General features: G+C 39.0%; 1 protein-coding gene and 1 pseudogene across 3 annotated transcripts in view; both read right to left on the bottom strand.

The window, feature by feature from the left end:
* Positions 1-17,914, bottom strand: part of Ubr1 (ubiquitin protein ligase E3 component n-recognin 1) — a 121,706-nt gene that overhangs the window by 68,273 nt on the left and 35,519 nt on the right. For all 3 annotated transcript variants that reach the window (XM_052183354.1, XM_052183355.1, XM_052183353.1), the window contains exons 13-18: positions 8,972-9,071; positions 7,856-7,984; positions 5,022-5,202; positions 4,130-4,191; positions 3,799-3,909; positions 117-182 (exon numbers count right to left, since the gene is read on the bottom strand). In XM_052183354.1, coding sequence (XP_052039314.1) covers positions 117-182; positions 3,799-3,909; positions 4,130-4,191; positions 5,022-5,202; positions 7,856-7,984; positions 8,972-9,071 — 649 coding nt within the window. The remainder of the gene's footprint in view (positions 1-116; positions 183-3,798; positions 3,910-4,129; positions 4,192-5,021; positions 5,203-7,855; positions 7,985-8,971; positions 9,072-17,914) is intronic.
* Positions 14,907-16,031, bottom strand: LOC127685788 (39S ribosomal protein L30, mitochondrial-like; annotated as a pseudogene).

Here is a 17,914-nt window from a genome sequence, read left to right on the forward strand (position 1 = left end):
CTATGCTCTTGTGTTCAGTTAATGGTGAAACTCAAGTTAAAAACAGTATCTCCTCTTACTTTAAGAAACAAAACAAGGTTAGGAAAGATATAATGGAGAGTAACTGAAATGGGCACCTGAAGCATGATGATATCTTTATCATACATTTCTTCCCTGCATTTAACATCTTGATAATAGAAAACCTGTGAAAGAAAAGGTAGACAGATGTTAAAGGAATTGATTTTCAATAAACATCTTTTTCACCATGTATGTGTATGTTTACATGTGGATGGGTGCGTGTGTACATGTGCATGTGTGTGTGAGTGTTTGTGTGTGTGTTTGGAGACCAGATGTTAACAATAGCTGTTTTCGCTGGGCGTGGTGGTGCACTCCTGCAATCCCAGCACTTGGGAGGCAGAGGCAGGCGGATTTCTGAGTTCCTTCTGAGTTCGAGGCCAGCCTGGTCTACAGAGTGAGTTCCAGGATAGCCAGGGCTACACAGAGAAACCCTGTCTTGAAAAAAACAAACAAACAAAAAAAACAACAGCTGTTTTCTTCAATTGCTCTCCACTTTGTATAATGAAACAGTATACCTAGAGCTCCCCGATTTGGCTAGTCTAGCTAGCCAGTTTGCTATGAGAATTCTTTGACTCAGCATCCTATACCTAAGATTACAGGGGCTATCATAGCAACCTAACTTATGTAGATGCTAGAAGCCCAAACTCTGGTCCTCATGTGTGTGCAGCAAGAGCTTTACCCACAGAGATATCTTCTAGCCCTCAGACAAAATTCTGAACAATGGGGTCTCAACTAGATGGCTCAACAGGTAAAGATGCTACCAAGCCAACATGCTGAGTTCAATCCCTAAGATGCATATGATGGAAAGAAAAACCAATCAATTCCTTTAAGATGTTTTATGACAAAACTTACTAACCCCACATCTGATAGCAGGCTAATATTAAAAAATATACAAAGAACTCAAGAAGCTAATGACCAGAAAACCAAACAAGCCAATCAAAAAAAAGGGGTATAGAACTAAACTGAGATTTCACAACTGAGGAACCTCGAATGACTGGGAAGCACCTAAAGAAATGTTAAAATCCTAGTGATCAGAGAAAACGACCCCGAGATTCCACCTTACACCAATTAGAATGGCTAAGATCAAAACCTTAGGTGACAACACATGCTGGAGAGGATGTGGAGAAAGAGGAACACTCCTCCATTGCCATTGCTGGTGGGATTGCAAACTGGTACAACCACTCTGGAAATCAATCTGGAGCTTCCTCGGAAAATTGGAAATAGATCTACCTGAAGACCTAGCTACACCACTCTTGGGAATATACCCAAAAGATGCCCCACCATGCCACAGGGGCATGTGTTCCATTATGTCCATAGTAGCCTTATTTGTGATAGCCAGAAGCTGGAAACAACCTAGATGTCCCAATACAGAAGAATGGATACAGAAAATGTGGTTCATTTACACAATGGAATACTACTCAGCTATTAAGAACAAGGACATCCTGAGTTTTGCAGGCAAATGGGTGGAACTAGAAAATATCATCCTGAGTGAGGTACTCAGACCCAAAAGGACATGCATGGTGTGTACTCACTAATAAGTGGATATTAGCAACCCCCCCCCAAAAGTACAAAATACCCAAGATATAGTGCACAGAACTTAAAAAGGTCAACAAGCTAAAGTGCCCAAGTGAGGATGCCTCAATCCCAATCCTTCCTTTTGGGAGGGAAAAGAAAGCAAACACAAGTGGGGAGGGGGGAGGGACCTGGGAGGGAAAGTGGAGGTAGGTGAAGGAGGAAGTGTGTGTGTGTGGGGGGGAAGGTGGGGGGAGACAGGGGGACCTGATCTGGTACTGGGTGAGGGAAAAGGACTGAAGCCCCGAGGTCAAACGGAAAGAATGTAAACAGGCAACCTCGGGAGATAGGAGGTTGGGGGGACCCTCCAGAATGCACCAGAGACCTGGGAGGTGAGAGACTCTTAGGACTAAAATGGAGGGAACCTTAGATGAAATGACTGACAGTAGGGAGAGGGAACTTATAGAGCCCACCTCCAGCAGGAAGTGTGGATGCTTCTGTCCTTCTTAGAAGGGGTAACAAAATACTCACAGGAGCAAATACAGAGACAAAGTGTGGAGCAAACACTGAAGGAAAGGCCATTCAGAGACTGCCCCACCTGAGGATCCATCCTATACACAGTCACCAAACACAGACCCTATTGTGGATGCCAAGAAGTGCATGCTGGCGGGAGCCTGATAGAGCTGTCTCCTGAGATGCCCTGCCAGAGCCTGACAAATACAGAGGTGGATGCTTGCAGTCAACCATTGGACTAAGCAAGGGGTCTCCAATGGAGGAGTTAGAGAAAGGACTGAAGGAGCTGAAGGGGTTTGTGACCCCATAGGAAGAACAACAATATCAAATAACCAGGGCTCCCAGGGTCTAAATCACCAATCATGGAGTACACATGGAGGGAGGAACCTATAAGTCCAGCCGTGTATGTAGTAGAAGATGGTCTTGTCAGGCAGCAATGGGAAAAGAGGCCCTTGGTCCCCTGAAGGCTTGATGCCCCAGTTAGGGGAATGCAAGGATGGGGAGGTGGGAGTGGGTGGGTGAGTGGGTGGAGGCACACCCTCATAGAAGCAGAGGAGGGGATAAGATAGGGGTTTCGGCGGGGTGGGCAGAAATGGGAAAGTAGGGTTAACATTTGAAATGTAAGTAAATAAAATATCTAATAAACAATGACTAAGCATAAAAAATAAATAAATTTCTATACCAAATCTAGGTATGGCATCTCAAATCTATAATCTTAGCACATGGGAAGCTCAGGTAGGAGGATTCATAGGTTTGAGCTCAGTCTGAGATACAAAAATCCTATTTAAAAATAAGAGTAACAATAATGTCTACCTGTCATGTATAGGGAAGTGGATTCAATCTCTCTCACTAAAAAAAAGAGAAAGAAAAGAAAGAAAAAGAGAAAAAAATCATAACATCATTTTCTTCTAAGTGGCATCTTTAAATGTTGTTCTCTGATCTTTTAAGAAAACCACTTCTTCCATTTTCCCTAAAACATAAGGAAAAATAATTATGATAGTCATTGTTGTTGTTGTTGTTGTTGTTTTTAAATGATGTTGGGGGCTGAACCCAGATCCGCACACAAGGATTTTATCACTGAGTTACATTCTCAACCTACAGGGTTGTCTTTGATTAGGGCAGATTCAATGACCACCATAGAAACAAAACAAAAACAATAGCAAAAGGACAAATAGGGGCTAGAGAGATGGCTTAGAGGCTAATAGCACCTGATGTCCTTCTCAGTGCCCTAGATTTGATTGCCAGCACCGACATGGCAGCTCACAAACATCTATAACCCTAGTCTCACTGATACTGCATGACATACATGGTGCTCAGACATACAAAGCCAAAACACCCACACACACACCCACACACACACACACACACACACACAGAGAGAGAGAGAGAGAGAGAGAGAGAGAGAGAGAGAGAGAGAATGAAAAAAGACAGTTGGTGGGAAGACTGGATGTCTCAAAGAATAAGTTAATGGGAGATTCCTGGCTTTCACCTACCTACTCAAGCATCTAGCTTCATATTAATTCAGATGGGATAAATACTAAAAAGTAAAAAGGAGAAACACTTATAGGATCTCCAGAATTTTTATATCTAAGAGATTACACAAGAGAATAAGAGCAAATATTTGGTGAACTCTATGGACATGGAGTAAAATAAACATAGAATAAAATTTTAAAAAGGTAACTCATTCACAGATGTGCATGATAGACTGTGCCATACCTGGCTAATGAGAGAGAGCCCATTTCTTCGCCACATCTCGGCCACGACCTGGGCTACGAGCACCAGACAGCGTAAAGGGTGCTCCACTAGGACCTCCACTTGAAAGCCATCCTGAAACACAGTGCGCTCCATGTCATTATTTCCCACACTCCACACACCCCAACTGAAGCAGGACGTAGGTAATCGGGAGAGCATGCATGTGGGATCAGATTTCAACATGACCCACTCTGCTGAGAAGGGATTAAATGTAAGAATTCAAATAGGTTAAAAATAGGATTTTCTTTCCCACCCATCAATGGAGATGACTAGAAAATACTTATGAGTCACTTACAAAAGGCACAAATTCATGCAGTCTTGAAACAGCACCTAGTCTGCTTAAACGTACATGAAGACCTAAACATTTAAAAGAAGAAAAAAGAAAACAAGAAAGCAATTAAACCCTATTAGTATATTTTTAATTAACTCATAAAGTTTGGGAAAGTTGGGTTATTTAAATCTATTTTCACTAGAGTTGAGGTTGTATCTCAGAGTGCTTGCCTAGCAGGCAGGAAGCCTTCAATTCAATCTCCAGTCTGACCCAACACATCTAAGTTTATAAATGATACTCCAAAATGAAAACATTTGACTTCTAATTTTGAAATGTGGTATTACCAAAACACAATTCTACATTGTACATCTTACATTGTATATAAATCATATAAAACTGAAAGTCTGCCTCTCCAGATGTTTATTCTACTTTTAAAGAAAAATCAAGTGGGCCACCAAGATGGCTCAGTGGGTAACAGTACTTGCTGTCAAGTCCAGCAACCTGAGTTCAATCCCCAGAACTCACATGGTGGCAGGGGAGAATGAACTCCCACAAGTTATCTTCTGATCTTATACATTCACCATAGCATATCACTCCCTCATCCAAAACAGAAATAAATACACAAATGTAATTTAAAAGATGAAAAAGAAATATAAAAAGAATTGAAACCTAAGCTGAATGATGGTATAAATTTATATAAAAACCAACATTTATAAATATTTAGAAGTGGGTAGTTTAAAGTATAAGCTTCCATGGATAAATATTGTGATGACAGCTCTCAAAGGTCAAAAATAATGACCATCTCTAATTCCAGCATCTAATGGGAGTATATGCAACAATGAAAAAGAGAAATTACTCTTCTACTTAGAGTATCTAGAAAAGTTACCAGAAATACATAAAAAATAAAAGCACTTACCAGCAAGAGTTCTAGAGAGTGGTAGATGTATGCTTACAAGGTCCTCAGACACTTTGTAGGATTTGGTTTCCAAACTGTGACCGCACAATTGTACTACTGCCTTGGTACTAGACATGAAATTTGTACTGCACCTCATTACAGCTTTGTGACATTCTTTATATGCCACTAGTAAGAGATCTTCCTAAGGTAAAAGAAAATACAAATATATTGACAAGTCAGCTACTTTGTCACCTACTACTTAATAAATATTTATTGAATATAAGAACAAAATTAGCCGGGAGGTGGTGGCACATGCCTGTAATCCCAGCACTTGGAAGGCAGAAGCAGGCGGATTTCTGAGTTCGAGGCCAGCCTGGTCTACAGAGTGAGTTCCAGGACAGCCTGGGCTACACAGAAAAACCCTGTCTTGGAAAAACAAACAAACAAACAAACAAACAAAAAACAAAAAAAGAACAAAATTATTCTATGTATTCCCAGGATTACTTCCATAGGAACTAGGATGTAATTTAGAGGAAATATAAAATATAAACATTTATAATCAGAGTAAAAATTGCAGGCACCAATTAAATGATTTAATTATCTTAAAAAGGCCAAAAAAATAAATAAATAAATAAATAAACCAAGTATAATTGGAATGACATACTTTTGAAAGTAGCTTTCCAATGGCTCACAACACACATACAACACACACAGACACACAGACACACACAGAGAGATTGAGAATATTTGTCTAGGAATGTAGCTCAGTGGAAGAGTATTGACACAGAATGTGTTTAGTCTGAAGGGAAAGAAAAAATGTTTATATACATGTGCAATATGTATATAATGTTTATATACATATACACATGGGGGTAGGGTGGTATTTTCTAAAACTTACAGAAAAGTAACTGGCAAAGCATGCTTCTTGCTTGCTTGCTCGCTCGCTCGCTCCCTTCCTTCCTTCCTTCCTTCCTTCCTTCCTTCCTCTCTTCCTTCCTTCCTTCCTTCCTTCCTTCCTTCCTTCCTTCCTTCCTTCCTTTCTGTCTTTCTTCCCTCCTTCCTTCCTTCTTTCCCTTTTTTAGTTTTTCAAGACAGAGTTTCCCTGTGTAACAGTTCTGGCTTGGAACTAGCTTTATAAACCAGGCTGACCTCAAACTCACAAAGATCTACCTGCCTCTGCCCCCTGGGAGTAAAGGTGCACACTAACACATCCAGCAGATGTTTCTAATAAATAAGTCCCTAGACTTGATCCCTCACAAACACACAGAATTTATGCATGAGGAAAGATGAGAAAGGGCATTCTCAGAAAAGATGTAATAAAAAGGGTGGGGCTACAACTCCTATTTAAACAGTGGAAAAGAATTAAAAACAACATGAATCAAAGGTTTTATGGGTGGGGGTTACTGAACATTAAACTGGAAATACTGCAGTATGTAAATATATTGACAGTGTCTACAGTGTAATGGAGTCAATATATTTTTCAAGAATTAATGTGAGCCACTAAAGGTGAAGAAAGAAAAGGATAAACTGAAGAGACACAGACCCCAACAAGGAGATGTCACACATTTGGGACACAGAAAATCAAATCTGAGTGAGCACGGTAGGAAAACAGAAGCCCGTCACTCACTCCTTGGTTCAGTGCTTCTCACACTACTTTATCTAGAGAAAGGGACTCCATGGCCAAATAAATTTGGGAAACATTGCTCTTAGGTTCCAGCATATTGATTATCAAACACACAGAAAATGGAGGCTCTGGGGTTTCTTGTATGGAAGAACATTTTAATAGCAATGCTAATAATAGAACAAGGAAAGTCAAGATGAGAGAATACAAGTTTGAAATTGAAGAAAGTGGTACAAATCAACCTGAATATAAAAAATGTTAGTGTAAGTACAACTGTCTGCATACAAACTAAAGTGAAAGTCCACCTTTAGCAACTTTGGAGACAAATGTAACCTTGGGTTGTTAACCATCAGGAGTATCCACTCTGTGTCTTTTACTGGAACCTGGGCTCACCTGTTAGCTAGGGTGGTTGGAAGCCCCTGGGAACCTCATGTCTCCACAACACTCCCATCACTGAAATGATAATCACCCACAACCAAGGCTGTCTTTTTATGTGGGTGCTGGAGCTCAACACAATATACAGGTCCATATGTTTGCATGGCAAAGACAAAACAAAACAAGACAAAAAAAAACCCACTGTGCACTCTTAGACATTGGGCCATATATCCAGTAGTCCCAAGATACATTTTTTAATAAAAATTACTTTCTATTTTATGTGTATGGCTATTTTTCTTGCATGTTTATCTGTGTATCATGTATGTACACTGCCTGTGGAGGCTAGAAGAGGGTGTCAGAACCCTTGGAACTGGAGTTACAGATGGTTGTAAGCCACTGTGAATGCTAGGAATTGAACCCAGGCCCTCTGAAAAGGTATTAGGTACTCTGAAGAGCTGAACCATTTCTCCAGCCCCCAAGGCAGATCATGAGACACATTTTCTAATCAAATACGAACGAATGAATTTTCAGGCTGGAATGATGACTCAGCGGTTAAGAGCACAGATTGCTCTTCCAGAGGTCCTGAGTTCAAATCCCAGCAACCACATGGTGGCTCACAACCATCTGTAATGAGATCTGATGCCCTCTTCTGGTGTGTTTGAAGACAGCCACAGTGTACTCATATAAATAAATAAATATTAATAAAAAATGAATTTTCCTTTTATACTTACTAATATAATTTTAAGTAACTAACAGTCATAAACTTTTATATCAAGAAAACTACAGCACAAACCATGCTACTAATAACTATTAGAGCACTTACAAAGGTGCACATCCTACTACCAAATCTTTAACTTACATCACAAGCACACCACTCTTGGAACATGAGCAAAATATTCTTTAGTTGCATCTGTATAGCAATGGCAGCCTCCCAGTCAGGGTCGACTTCAATGTGTTGCCCAACTTGTCTTCTGATTTCTTCCATTCCCTGCAAGGAAAGATGAGTTAATACATGGTCTTTCCTGTTGTTGTTCCTCTATGGCAAAATATAAAAATACCAGCATTTATATTCATAAATGCATACTTTTTTAACATGAGACTATATGAGTTACACGTAGTACATATAATACATTGTAATTATATATATTACAATATAGAATGCATTGAGTTGGAACACTAGCTTTCCAAAATGCATACTTCATGGGTATCTGACTATAAATACTGGCAGTCGTTCCCTCATGTAGAAAACAAGAATCATAACAGAAAATAAACTTATAAGCTAAAGATATTTATATAGTCTTACTAAGTGGTAAGCATTCAACAAGCATTAACAATAACACCATTGACCACACACACACACACACACACACACACACACACACACACGTTAGTGTTTATATCTTATTTCTACTACATTATAGAAGTTTTCTTCTATGAAAGCCACAATTTACTTCTGTTTTTAAAACTGAAGAAAGCTGGGCGGTGGTGGCACATGCCTGTAATCCCAGCATTTGGGAGGCAGAGGCAGACAGATTTCTGAGTTCGAGGCCAGCCTGGTCTACAGAGTGAGTTCCAGGACAGCCAGGGCTATACAGAGAAACCCTGTCTTGAAAAAAACAAATCTAAACAACAACAACAATTAAAAAAAAAAATGAGGAAAAAGGCTGGAAAGACAGCTCAGTGGTAAAGAGAACAGACTGCTCTTCTAGGAGACCTGAGTTTGATTCCCAGCACCCACATGGTGGCTCACAGCAACCTGAAATTCAAGTTCCAGGGGACTGAACACTCTCTTCCCGCACACAGGACACCAGGCACGCACATGATGCATAGACATATATTCAGTGAAGATACCCATACAAATAAAATAAAAATTAATTAATCTCAAAATAAAATAAAATGGGAGGAAAAAGGAGATAGGGTTTTGTTTTTTTTTTTAACTAATTTACTTTATTTGTACACCAAAGAATTGTCATACCTGCATACAGGAAAGAATCTTCAGAAAAGACCGGAAACCTTCCAGGAACTGTGCTCTTAATCTTTCTGTCCATATGATAGGCTTGCTAATCAGAATGTACCTATCATTTCAAAAGAAAAAGAAATAGTTCACTCCTTTATTCTGAGATGATCTTAAGGTTCTCAGGATTACAGACAATGTTGACTAATCAAAATTGTGAGTTCTAATTTCTTATAGTAATTAGAATCTCTGGGCAGAACTAGAGTTATTTATTTGGCTTTATTTATATAAAGCTGGCAAAATAAGGGAATTGCTACAAGACCATCATCAAGGCTAAGCCTGGCTTTCTAAATTCTCCTTCAGATTAATGAGCAACCTAGAGTGTCGCAGTGCAGTCCTGTCATAGGACAACACCTGTAGATAAATGTTGTACAAGACTTCCTCAGATTTGTCATAACCATTACCCAAAGGCCAAGGTAAATCCTTTCAGGCACAGGGGATTTCCTACCTCTAGATTTCAGCACCTAGAACCTGAACAAAGGATACAAACCTACACGCCGCCATGCCATGCACATTAGGATGTACACATTTGGAGAGATGACCAGGCTCATGCTAGCCTACAATCTACCAAATCAGTAATTCTTTTGGATAATAATTGCTTTCAATGGGAACAAAGTTAATCATAGACTAAGTTCTCAGGTATGATCAACAACTATTAAAAACTATTTTATACTTACTGAATGAAAATGCATTCCTATTGTATATGTGTGTGTGTTTAAGAACGATTAGGAATATAAATATGAATAAGATATACTCCATCTTCAAAATTCAAAGAATACTGGGAAAACCCAGTGAACACTATAATCCAGTGTTAGCCACAAACAAGCAAAAACAGGAACAAAAGGAAGTACTGTAGAACACAGAAGACCATATAGTAAATATAGAAAAAAGTCTGAACTGTAAAAACAGTGCAGATTATGATTTAATTTCTCCTATATTTTTAGATAGCCATCAATGTGGTAACTATACACTAAAAAATAAAAATTATGAGCCTAGCCTATTAGTGTACCTCTTTAGACCCAGCACATGGGAGGTAGAGGCAGGAGGATCTCTATGAGTTCAAAACCAGCCTGATCTACATGGCAAGGTCCAGAACGTCCAGGACTACGTAGAGGAACCTTGTCTCAATGATGAGGATGATGATCCTGTAAGATGACTCAGCAGGTAAAGGTGCTTGCCAATAAGCCAGATGATCTGAGTTCAATATTGAAGACCAACATGGTGGAAGAACTAATGACTCCCACAAGTTGTCCCCTATCTTCACATACCACACACGCTGAGTCATGTTCTCTCATGTACACACATTCTCTCTCTTTGTCTCTCTCTCTGTCTTTCTCTCTCTTTTTCTCTTTCACACACACACACACACATCAAAAAAACAAATAAATGCAATAAAAATACAATCAGCAGGAATGTATCAAATAGTTGAAATAAGCTAGTAGTTATTTCTTAAAAACAACAACAACAAAAAAGTAACACAAGGTTTGGTTGCTCCATGAGAACTACAACTTAAAATGTAGTCCATAAATCCTGTGCCACAGCACTCCATACCCAAATATTGATGGGAGAGAAGAACTGGTCTCCCCTGTAAACACAAGTAAAACCACCACTTCTGCTCAAAATCCTGGCCCAAGAGGGACTCACTCAGAGGCATCAGAACACAGAAACCAAGGAACAGCCTGGGAGATAATCCTTCAGGTTCCGTCTGTACCCTACAACTCATCCTGTGCCACAGCTCTCCATACCCAAATTCATCCCAGATAGAACTCGTCTCCCAAAAGTACTGACACACAGGTTTATAGGACAGACAAGCCACAGTCAGGGACAGCAAGACCAGCTAACACCAAAGATATCCAGATGGCAAGAGGCAAGGACAAAAACATAAGCAACAGAAACCAAGGCTACTTGGCATCATCAGAATACAGTTCTCCCACCACAGCGAGCCCTGGATACCCCAACACACCAGAAAAGCAAGACTCTTTTGAGTCTTTTTTAAAGTCACATCTCATGTGACTTTAAGCAAGAAAGTAATCTTTCAACAAACCTAAAAGATAGCCACACAAACATAATTCCACCTCTAACAACAAAAATAACAGGAAGCAACCATCACTATCTTTTTTAAAGTCACATCTCATGATGATGATAGAGGACTTTAAGAAGGACATAAATTACTCCCTTGAAGAAATACAAAAGAACACAGGTAAATAGGTAGAAGCCCTTAAAGAGGAAACACAAAAATCCCTTAAAGAATTACAGGAAAACACAACCAAACAGGTGAAGGAATTAAACAAAATTGTCCAAGGTCTAAAAATGAGAATAGAATCAATAAAGAAATCACAAAGAGAAACAACCTCTAGAGATAGAAAACTTAGGAAAAAGATTAGGAGTCATAGACACAAGCATCACCAACAGAATGCAAGAGATAGAAGAGAGAATCTCAGGTGCAGAAGATACCATAGAAAACATTGACACAACAGTCAAAGAAAATGTCAAATACAAAAAGCTCCTAACCCAAAACATCCAGGAAATCTAGGATACAATGAGAAGACCAGACCTAAGGATAGTAGGTATAAAAGAGAGCAAAGATTCCCAACTTAAAGGGACAGTAAATATCTTCAACAAAATTATAGAAGAAAACTTCCCTAACCTAAAGAATGAGATGCCCACAAACATACAAGAAGCCTACAGAACTCCAAATAGACTGGACCAGAGAAGAAATTCCTCCTGACACATAATAGTCAAAACACCAAATGCACAAAACAAAGAAAGAATATTAAAAGCAGTATGGAAAAAGGTCAAGTAACATAAAAAGGCAGACCTATTAGAATTACACCAGGCTTTTCATCAGAGACTATGAAAGCTAGAAGATCCTGGGCAGATGTCATACAGACCCTAAGAGAACACAAATGTCAGCCCAGGCTACTATACCCAGCAAAACTCTCAATTAACATAGATGGAGAAACCAAGATAGTCCATGACAAAACCAAATTTACACAATATCTTTCCACAAATCCAGCCCTCCAATGAATAATAGATGGAAAATGCCAACACAAGGAGAAAAACTACACCCTAGAAAAAGAAAGAAAGTAATCTTTCAACAAACCTAAAAGATAGCGACACAAACATAATTCCACCTCTAACAACAAAAATAACAGGAAGCAACCATCACTATTCCTTAATATCTCTTAACATTAATGTACTCAATTCCCCAATAAAAAGATATAAACTGACAGACTGGATACATAAAAAGAACCCAGCATTTTGCTGCATACAGGAAATAGATACAGTGTCAAAGACAGATACTACTTCAGAATAACTGGCTGGAAAACAATTTTCCAAGCAAATGGTCCCAAGAGACAAGCTGGAGTAGCCATTCTAATATTGGATAAAAGACTTTTAACCAAAAGTCATCAAAAAAGACACAGAAAAACACTTCAGGCTTATCAAAGGAAAAATCTACCAAGAAGAATACTTAATTCTGAATATCTATGCTTCAAATACAAGGGCATCCACATTCATAAAAGAAACTTTACTAAAGCTTAAAGCACACATTGTACCACACACAATAATAGTTGAACACTTCAACACCCCACTCTCATCAATGGACAAATCATGGAAACAAAAACTAAACAGAGACACAGTAAAACTAACAAAACTAATGGACCAAATGGTTTAAACAGGTATCTATAGAACATTTCATCCTAAAACAAAAGAATATACCTTCTTCTCAGCACCTCACGGTACCTTCTCCAAAATTGACCAGATAACTGGTTACAAAACCATCCTTAACTGATAAAGTAGATTGAAATAATCCTATCAGATCACCACAGATTAAGGCTGGTCTTTAAGAACAACACAAACAACAGAAAGCACACTTACAAATGGAAGCTGAACAATGCTGTACTCAATGATAACTTGGTCAAGGAAAAAAATAAAGAAATTAAAGACTTTTTAGAATTTAATGTAAATGAGGGTATAACATACCCAAACTTATGGGACACAATGAAAGCAGTGCTAAGAGGAAAACTTATAGCTCAGAGTGTCTCCAAAATGAAGTTGGAGAGAGCATACACTAGCAGCTTAACAGTACACCTGAAAGCTGTAGAACAAAAAAGAAGAAAATACACCCAGGAAATCATCAAACTCAGGGCTGAAATCAACCAAGTAGAAACAAAAAGAACTATACAAAGAATCAACAAAATCAGGAGCTGGTTCTTTAAGAAAATCTTTCTTTCTTTCTTTCTTTCTTTCTTTCTTTCTTTCTTTCTTTCTTTCTTTCTTTCTTTCTTTCTTTCTTTCTTTCTTCCTTTCTTCCTTCCTTCCTTCCTTCCTTCCTTCCTTCCTTCCTTCCTTCCTTCCTTTCTTTTTTTTTTTATCAAATATAGTCTAACAGGAGTCAAACTGAAAAAGGAAACTTCAGTTGAGACAATGTCTCCATCAGATTGTCTAGTAGGCAAAAGATCATTGAGTATTTTCTTGACTGATGATTTACTATTGCAAATGCCATTCCTGAACAGCTGGAATAAGAAGTCAGCCTGCACAGTAATTCTATTCCTTCATGACCTTCTTCAGTGCCTGCTTCCAAGTTCAGGCTTGATTTCCTGTCCTGAATACCATTTATAATGTACTGTAAGATATAAGATGTAATAAACTTTTCAAAAAAAATATACTCTACAAAACAGTACCAGCTTTGTAGAAACGGCACGTGCACTCTAGTCAGGTAAACAGAGTAAGAATCTTCATTTCAACAAGTCTTTGGATAATTTGAAATGTATTGACACAGGTTACATTTACATTCCTAGTTTGGCATAATTCGTTCCCAAGTGCTGATCTAACAAGTAAAGATGCAAGGGGCAAGAGAAGGAAATGGAAAAGAAAGAAGTCTACAGTAAGACAGGTAGCAAACGTAACAGAAAAGGGAGGATGAGGCAACTTGTTCTGATGGTCTGCTACAGTTTCCAGAAATGAACACAGAAACCAGTTAAAATAATAAAAGGACGTTTCCTTAATAGAATCAAAGTTCTAATTAAACTTTTCTACCCTCCATTTCTAGAGAAGTTAGAAATTAGGAAGCCCAAATACCCCAACAGATAACTTCCAGACTTGAGTGACAAATCAAACTGGCATTTGTTCTCTAGACTAGGCTGGCCTCGAACTCAGAAATCCGCCTGCCTCTGCCTCCCAGAGTGCTGGGATCACAGGCGTGCGCCACCACCGCCTGGCCACGAAGTCTTAACAGATAAGTAGTAGTTGGGCTGAAATTCCAATTCCACCACTCAGGAGCTTTGTACTTACAAACCAAGATTGTACTACCTACTTTATAAGAATGTTGCAATATTCAAATAAAGTTAATAAAACCAAAGTTCTTTACCATGAGAGAACTACTAATTCTCAGGATTAATATTAGAATTTCACAGGACCCTTCTGAGAGTGAACTATACTTGTTGAGCACATTATTTAAACTGTGTTAGTCTTGCCTAAAATAACTCAGTTATGAGACTATGGCACAGTGAGTACATTTTACCCAGTAAAATGACCATGGCTCATCAATGAATCAACAGGGACATTTCAAATACAGCCATTAGGAAGTTATATTCTCAACAGTATGACTTACACACAGTATGACAAAGGAACAAATCCAAATGGCAATGTTGATCACTACTATATGCTGATTACTACTGGGCTTATCCACCATCTATATTTATATTAGAAATGTGATTTAGTAAATTTAACAATTTACTAAACTCTAAAGAAAAAAAATTTGTAGACACAATGACATTTTAAAATAAAAGATTTTGAGATAATTTTGAAAATTAAGACTTGGTAAAAACAAGAATCTACTGTAGTTTCCAGAAATCTGTCAATTTATTTTTTTCCAGGGCTGGGAATCAAACCCAAGGCTTTGAGTATTTTAGGCAAACACTCAACTACTGAGTCTACTCAACTACTAAATTCCTAACCCCACTTTTAAACAGACTAAAAAAATTTTTTTCTGGATTAATACACACTTTAATGAGGATGGTTTGCTCAGTAAGAGTATTTGAGCTGAAGATGGGTGGCATCAGGACTTCACTTCCTGCTCCATAAGTTTCAGATGCCACTGCATGACCACTCCCCAGTGCTCTTGAGGCATGTGCTGGACATGGTCTCTTCTGTGGGAAGTCCTTGTGGCACCTTCAGGGGCTGGATACAGATCAAGTGTTTAATCACTTCTTGGCATTCACGAACGGGATGTTCTTGTGAATCTGAGGGCTGTGTGCTTTCTGCAGTCTGAGCATCTTGGACTTATCTTTGTCCCAGGATGGCTACCTCTTTGTACTTGTTATTCTTGTAACAATGTGCAGTTTATGAAGGTTCTGGGGGTCCCCACTGTATTTGTCATGATTTTCAGGTCTAGGCTGAAACACTTTATCTGGAACTCTTGATCTGGTAAATGTGTGACGAATCCATTCTGCACCTTTCTTCACAGTCTATAGTCTGCCTGGAGGCCTCTGAACTAGTGAGCGCAGAACCCCAGCCATAGGTGTGGTAATTCTTCTCTTCAGAGGCAACGACCACTGTGTCCACTCGGAATGTCCCCGCAGCTGGAAGGCCTAGATTATTTTTAAGTTGAACTAGAAGCCTATTTCTTTACTGTTGCAGGATATTTGATCATACTGTGAACTCTAAGACTGTTTACTAGAAAAACCTGTTTTTTAGTTATGGTGTGGCTCAATCTTAGCACATACCTTTAATCCAAGAGCTTTCTCTTTGAATGATGTAAACAGGACTAAAAAGTCAACCATAGGTCAAGAAGTGGAGCAAACAACCAGTTGACAGGAAGTGAACATAGGATTATTAAGGAAAAAAAAGAGAAAGTAAGGGGAAGTCAAAAGGACTGATAGAGAGATGCACAGGAAGTAGAAGGGAGGGACATTCAATTTGAAGAACTTTTTAGAGATGGCCTAAGAGGGGATATTAGTTCTGGGACATCAGCCGAGGAAGAAGGTCAGCTGGGTGCTTTCTCTGCCTTTCTGAGCTAGCAGGCTTTTACCCCAGATTTTGGCTCCTGAGTTTTTATTGGTAAAATTGAGAGACTGAGAATTTAAAAAAATAAAAAAATTTTAAAAATAACAGTTTACCTTCCTTATTATGTACAGTCATTACAAGTAGGTAAAACTTGTTTCCAGTCATATGTGACTTGAAGCTTTAAAAAAAGTGTGTGTGTGTGTGTGTGAGAGAGAGAGAGAGAGAGAGAGTAGCTGCCTGTGGAGCCCATAGAGTTGGAGGTTCCAGTTGCACGATGTGAGTGTGCTGGGAACCAAACCTGGGTTCCTTGCAGAGAAACAAGTGCTCTTAACTGCTGAGCCATCTCTCCATCCCTATCTTGGAGCCTTTTAAAAAACAGCATCCTAGGTATGTAATTTATTCTAATATATGCTAAAAGAAGTTTTACGGAGCCCATGATTTATTAAATAGTTCGTCTATTAGAATTTTTTATAACATTCACCATTTCTAAAGGAAATGGAAATTTGTTTTTTTTCAAAGATTTATTTATTTATTTTATGTATGAATACACTGTAGTTGTACAGATGGTTGTGAGCTATCATGTGGTTGCTGAGAATTGAACTCAGGACCTCTGCTTGCTCCAGCCCAAAGATTTATTTATTATCATATCTGAGTACACTGTAGCTGTTTTCAGACACACCAGAAGTGGGCGTCATATCTCATTACAGATGGTTGTGAGCCACCATGTGGTTGCTGGGATTTGAACTCAGGACCTTTGGAAAAGCAATCAGTCCTCTTAAATGCTGGGCCATCTCTCCAGCTCTGGAAATTTATTTTAATAATCAGAACAATTCTATTATGGGATTCTAATTTTAGTTTAAGATTGTTTTAATTCTTTTTCTTTTCTTTTCTTCTTTCTTCCTTTCTTCCTTTCTTCCTTCCTTCCTCTCTTTCTTTCTTTCTTTCTTTCTTTCTTTCTTTCTTTCTTTCTTTCTTTCTTTCTTTCTTTCTTTCTTTCTTTCTTTTTCGGATTTTCTTTTTCTATACAAGGTTTCTCTGTATAGCCCTGGCTGTCCTGGAACTCACTCTGTAAACCAGGCTGGCCTCGAACTCTGAAATCCGCCTGCCTCTGCCTTCTAGAGTGCTGGAATTACAGGTGTGCGCCACCATGGCCCAGCTAAAATTATTTTTCAAAGTGTATTGGGTGGGTGTGCATGTGTTTGCACATGTGTCTGCAACTGCCTGTAAAGACCAGAGAGACAGTGAGATCCCCTGGAGCTGGAATCCAGATAGACAATGAGATCCCCTGGAGTTAGAATCCAGATAGACAATGAGATCCCCTGGAGTTACAATCCAGAGAGACAGTGGGATCCCCTGGAGTTACAATCCAGAGAGACAGTGGGATCCCCTGGAGTTACAATCCAGAGAGACAGTGGGATCCCCTGGAGTTACCATCCAGAGAGACAGTGGGACCCCCTGGAGCTGGAGACCAGAGAGACAGTGAGATCCCTTGGAAATGGAGTTAAAGACAGTTCTGAGTCACCTGATGTGGATAGCAGGAACTGAACCCAGATCCTCTGCAAGATTTAGTATGTGCCCCTAAACACTGAATGATCTCTCTAGCCTGCAGATTTTAGTTTGTTTTATTTAATGACAGTTCTGTCTACATGTACACCTGCATGCCAGAAGAGGGCATCACATCCTTTTATAGATGGTCATAAGCCACCAAACCATTGCTGGGAATTCAGCTCGACCTGTGGAAGAGCAGCCAGTGTTCTTGACCATTAAGTTATCCCAGTAGCTTCAAATTTTAGTTTAAAAAGAAATTCTCAGTCATCTTCAGGGAGAACATTTTAATTACGGGCACTCTGATAAGTATCAAAAGGCGGGTATTCAGGTGAAAAGGAAAGAGAAAGA

Source organism: Apodemus sylvaticus, chromosome 5, assembly GCF_947179515.1.
Source record: "Apodemus sylvaticus chromosome 5, mApoSyl1.1, whole genome shotgun sequence".
NCBI classification, from domain to species: Eukaryota; Metazoa; Chordata; class Mammalia; order Rodentia; family Muridae; genus Apodemus; species Apodemus sylvaticus.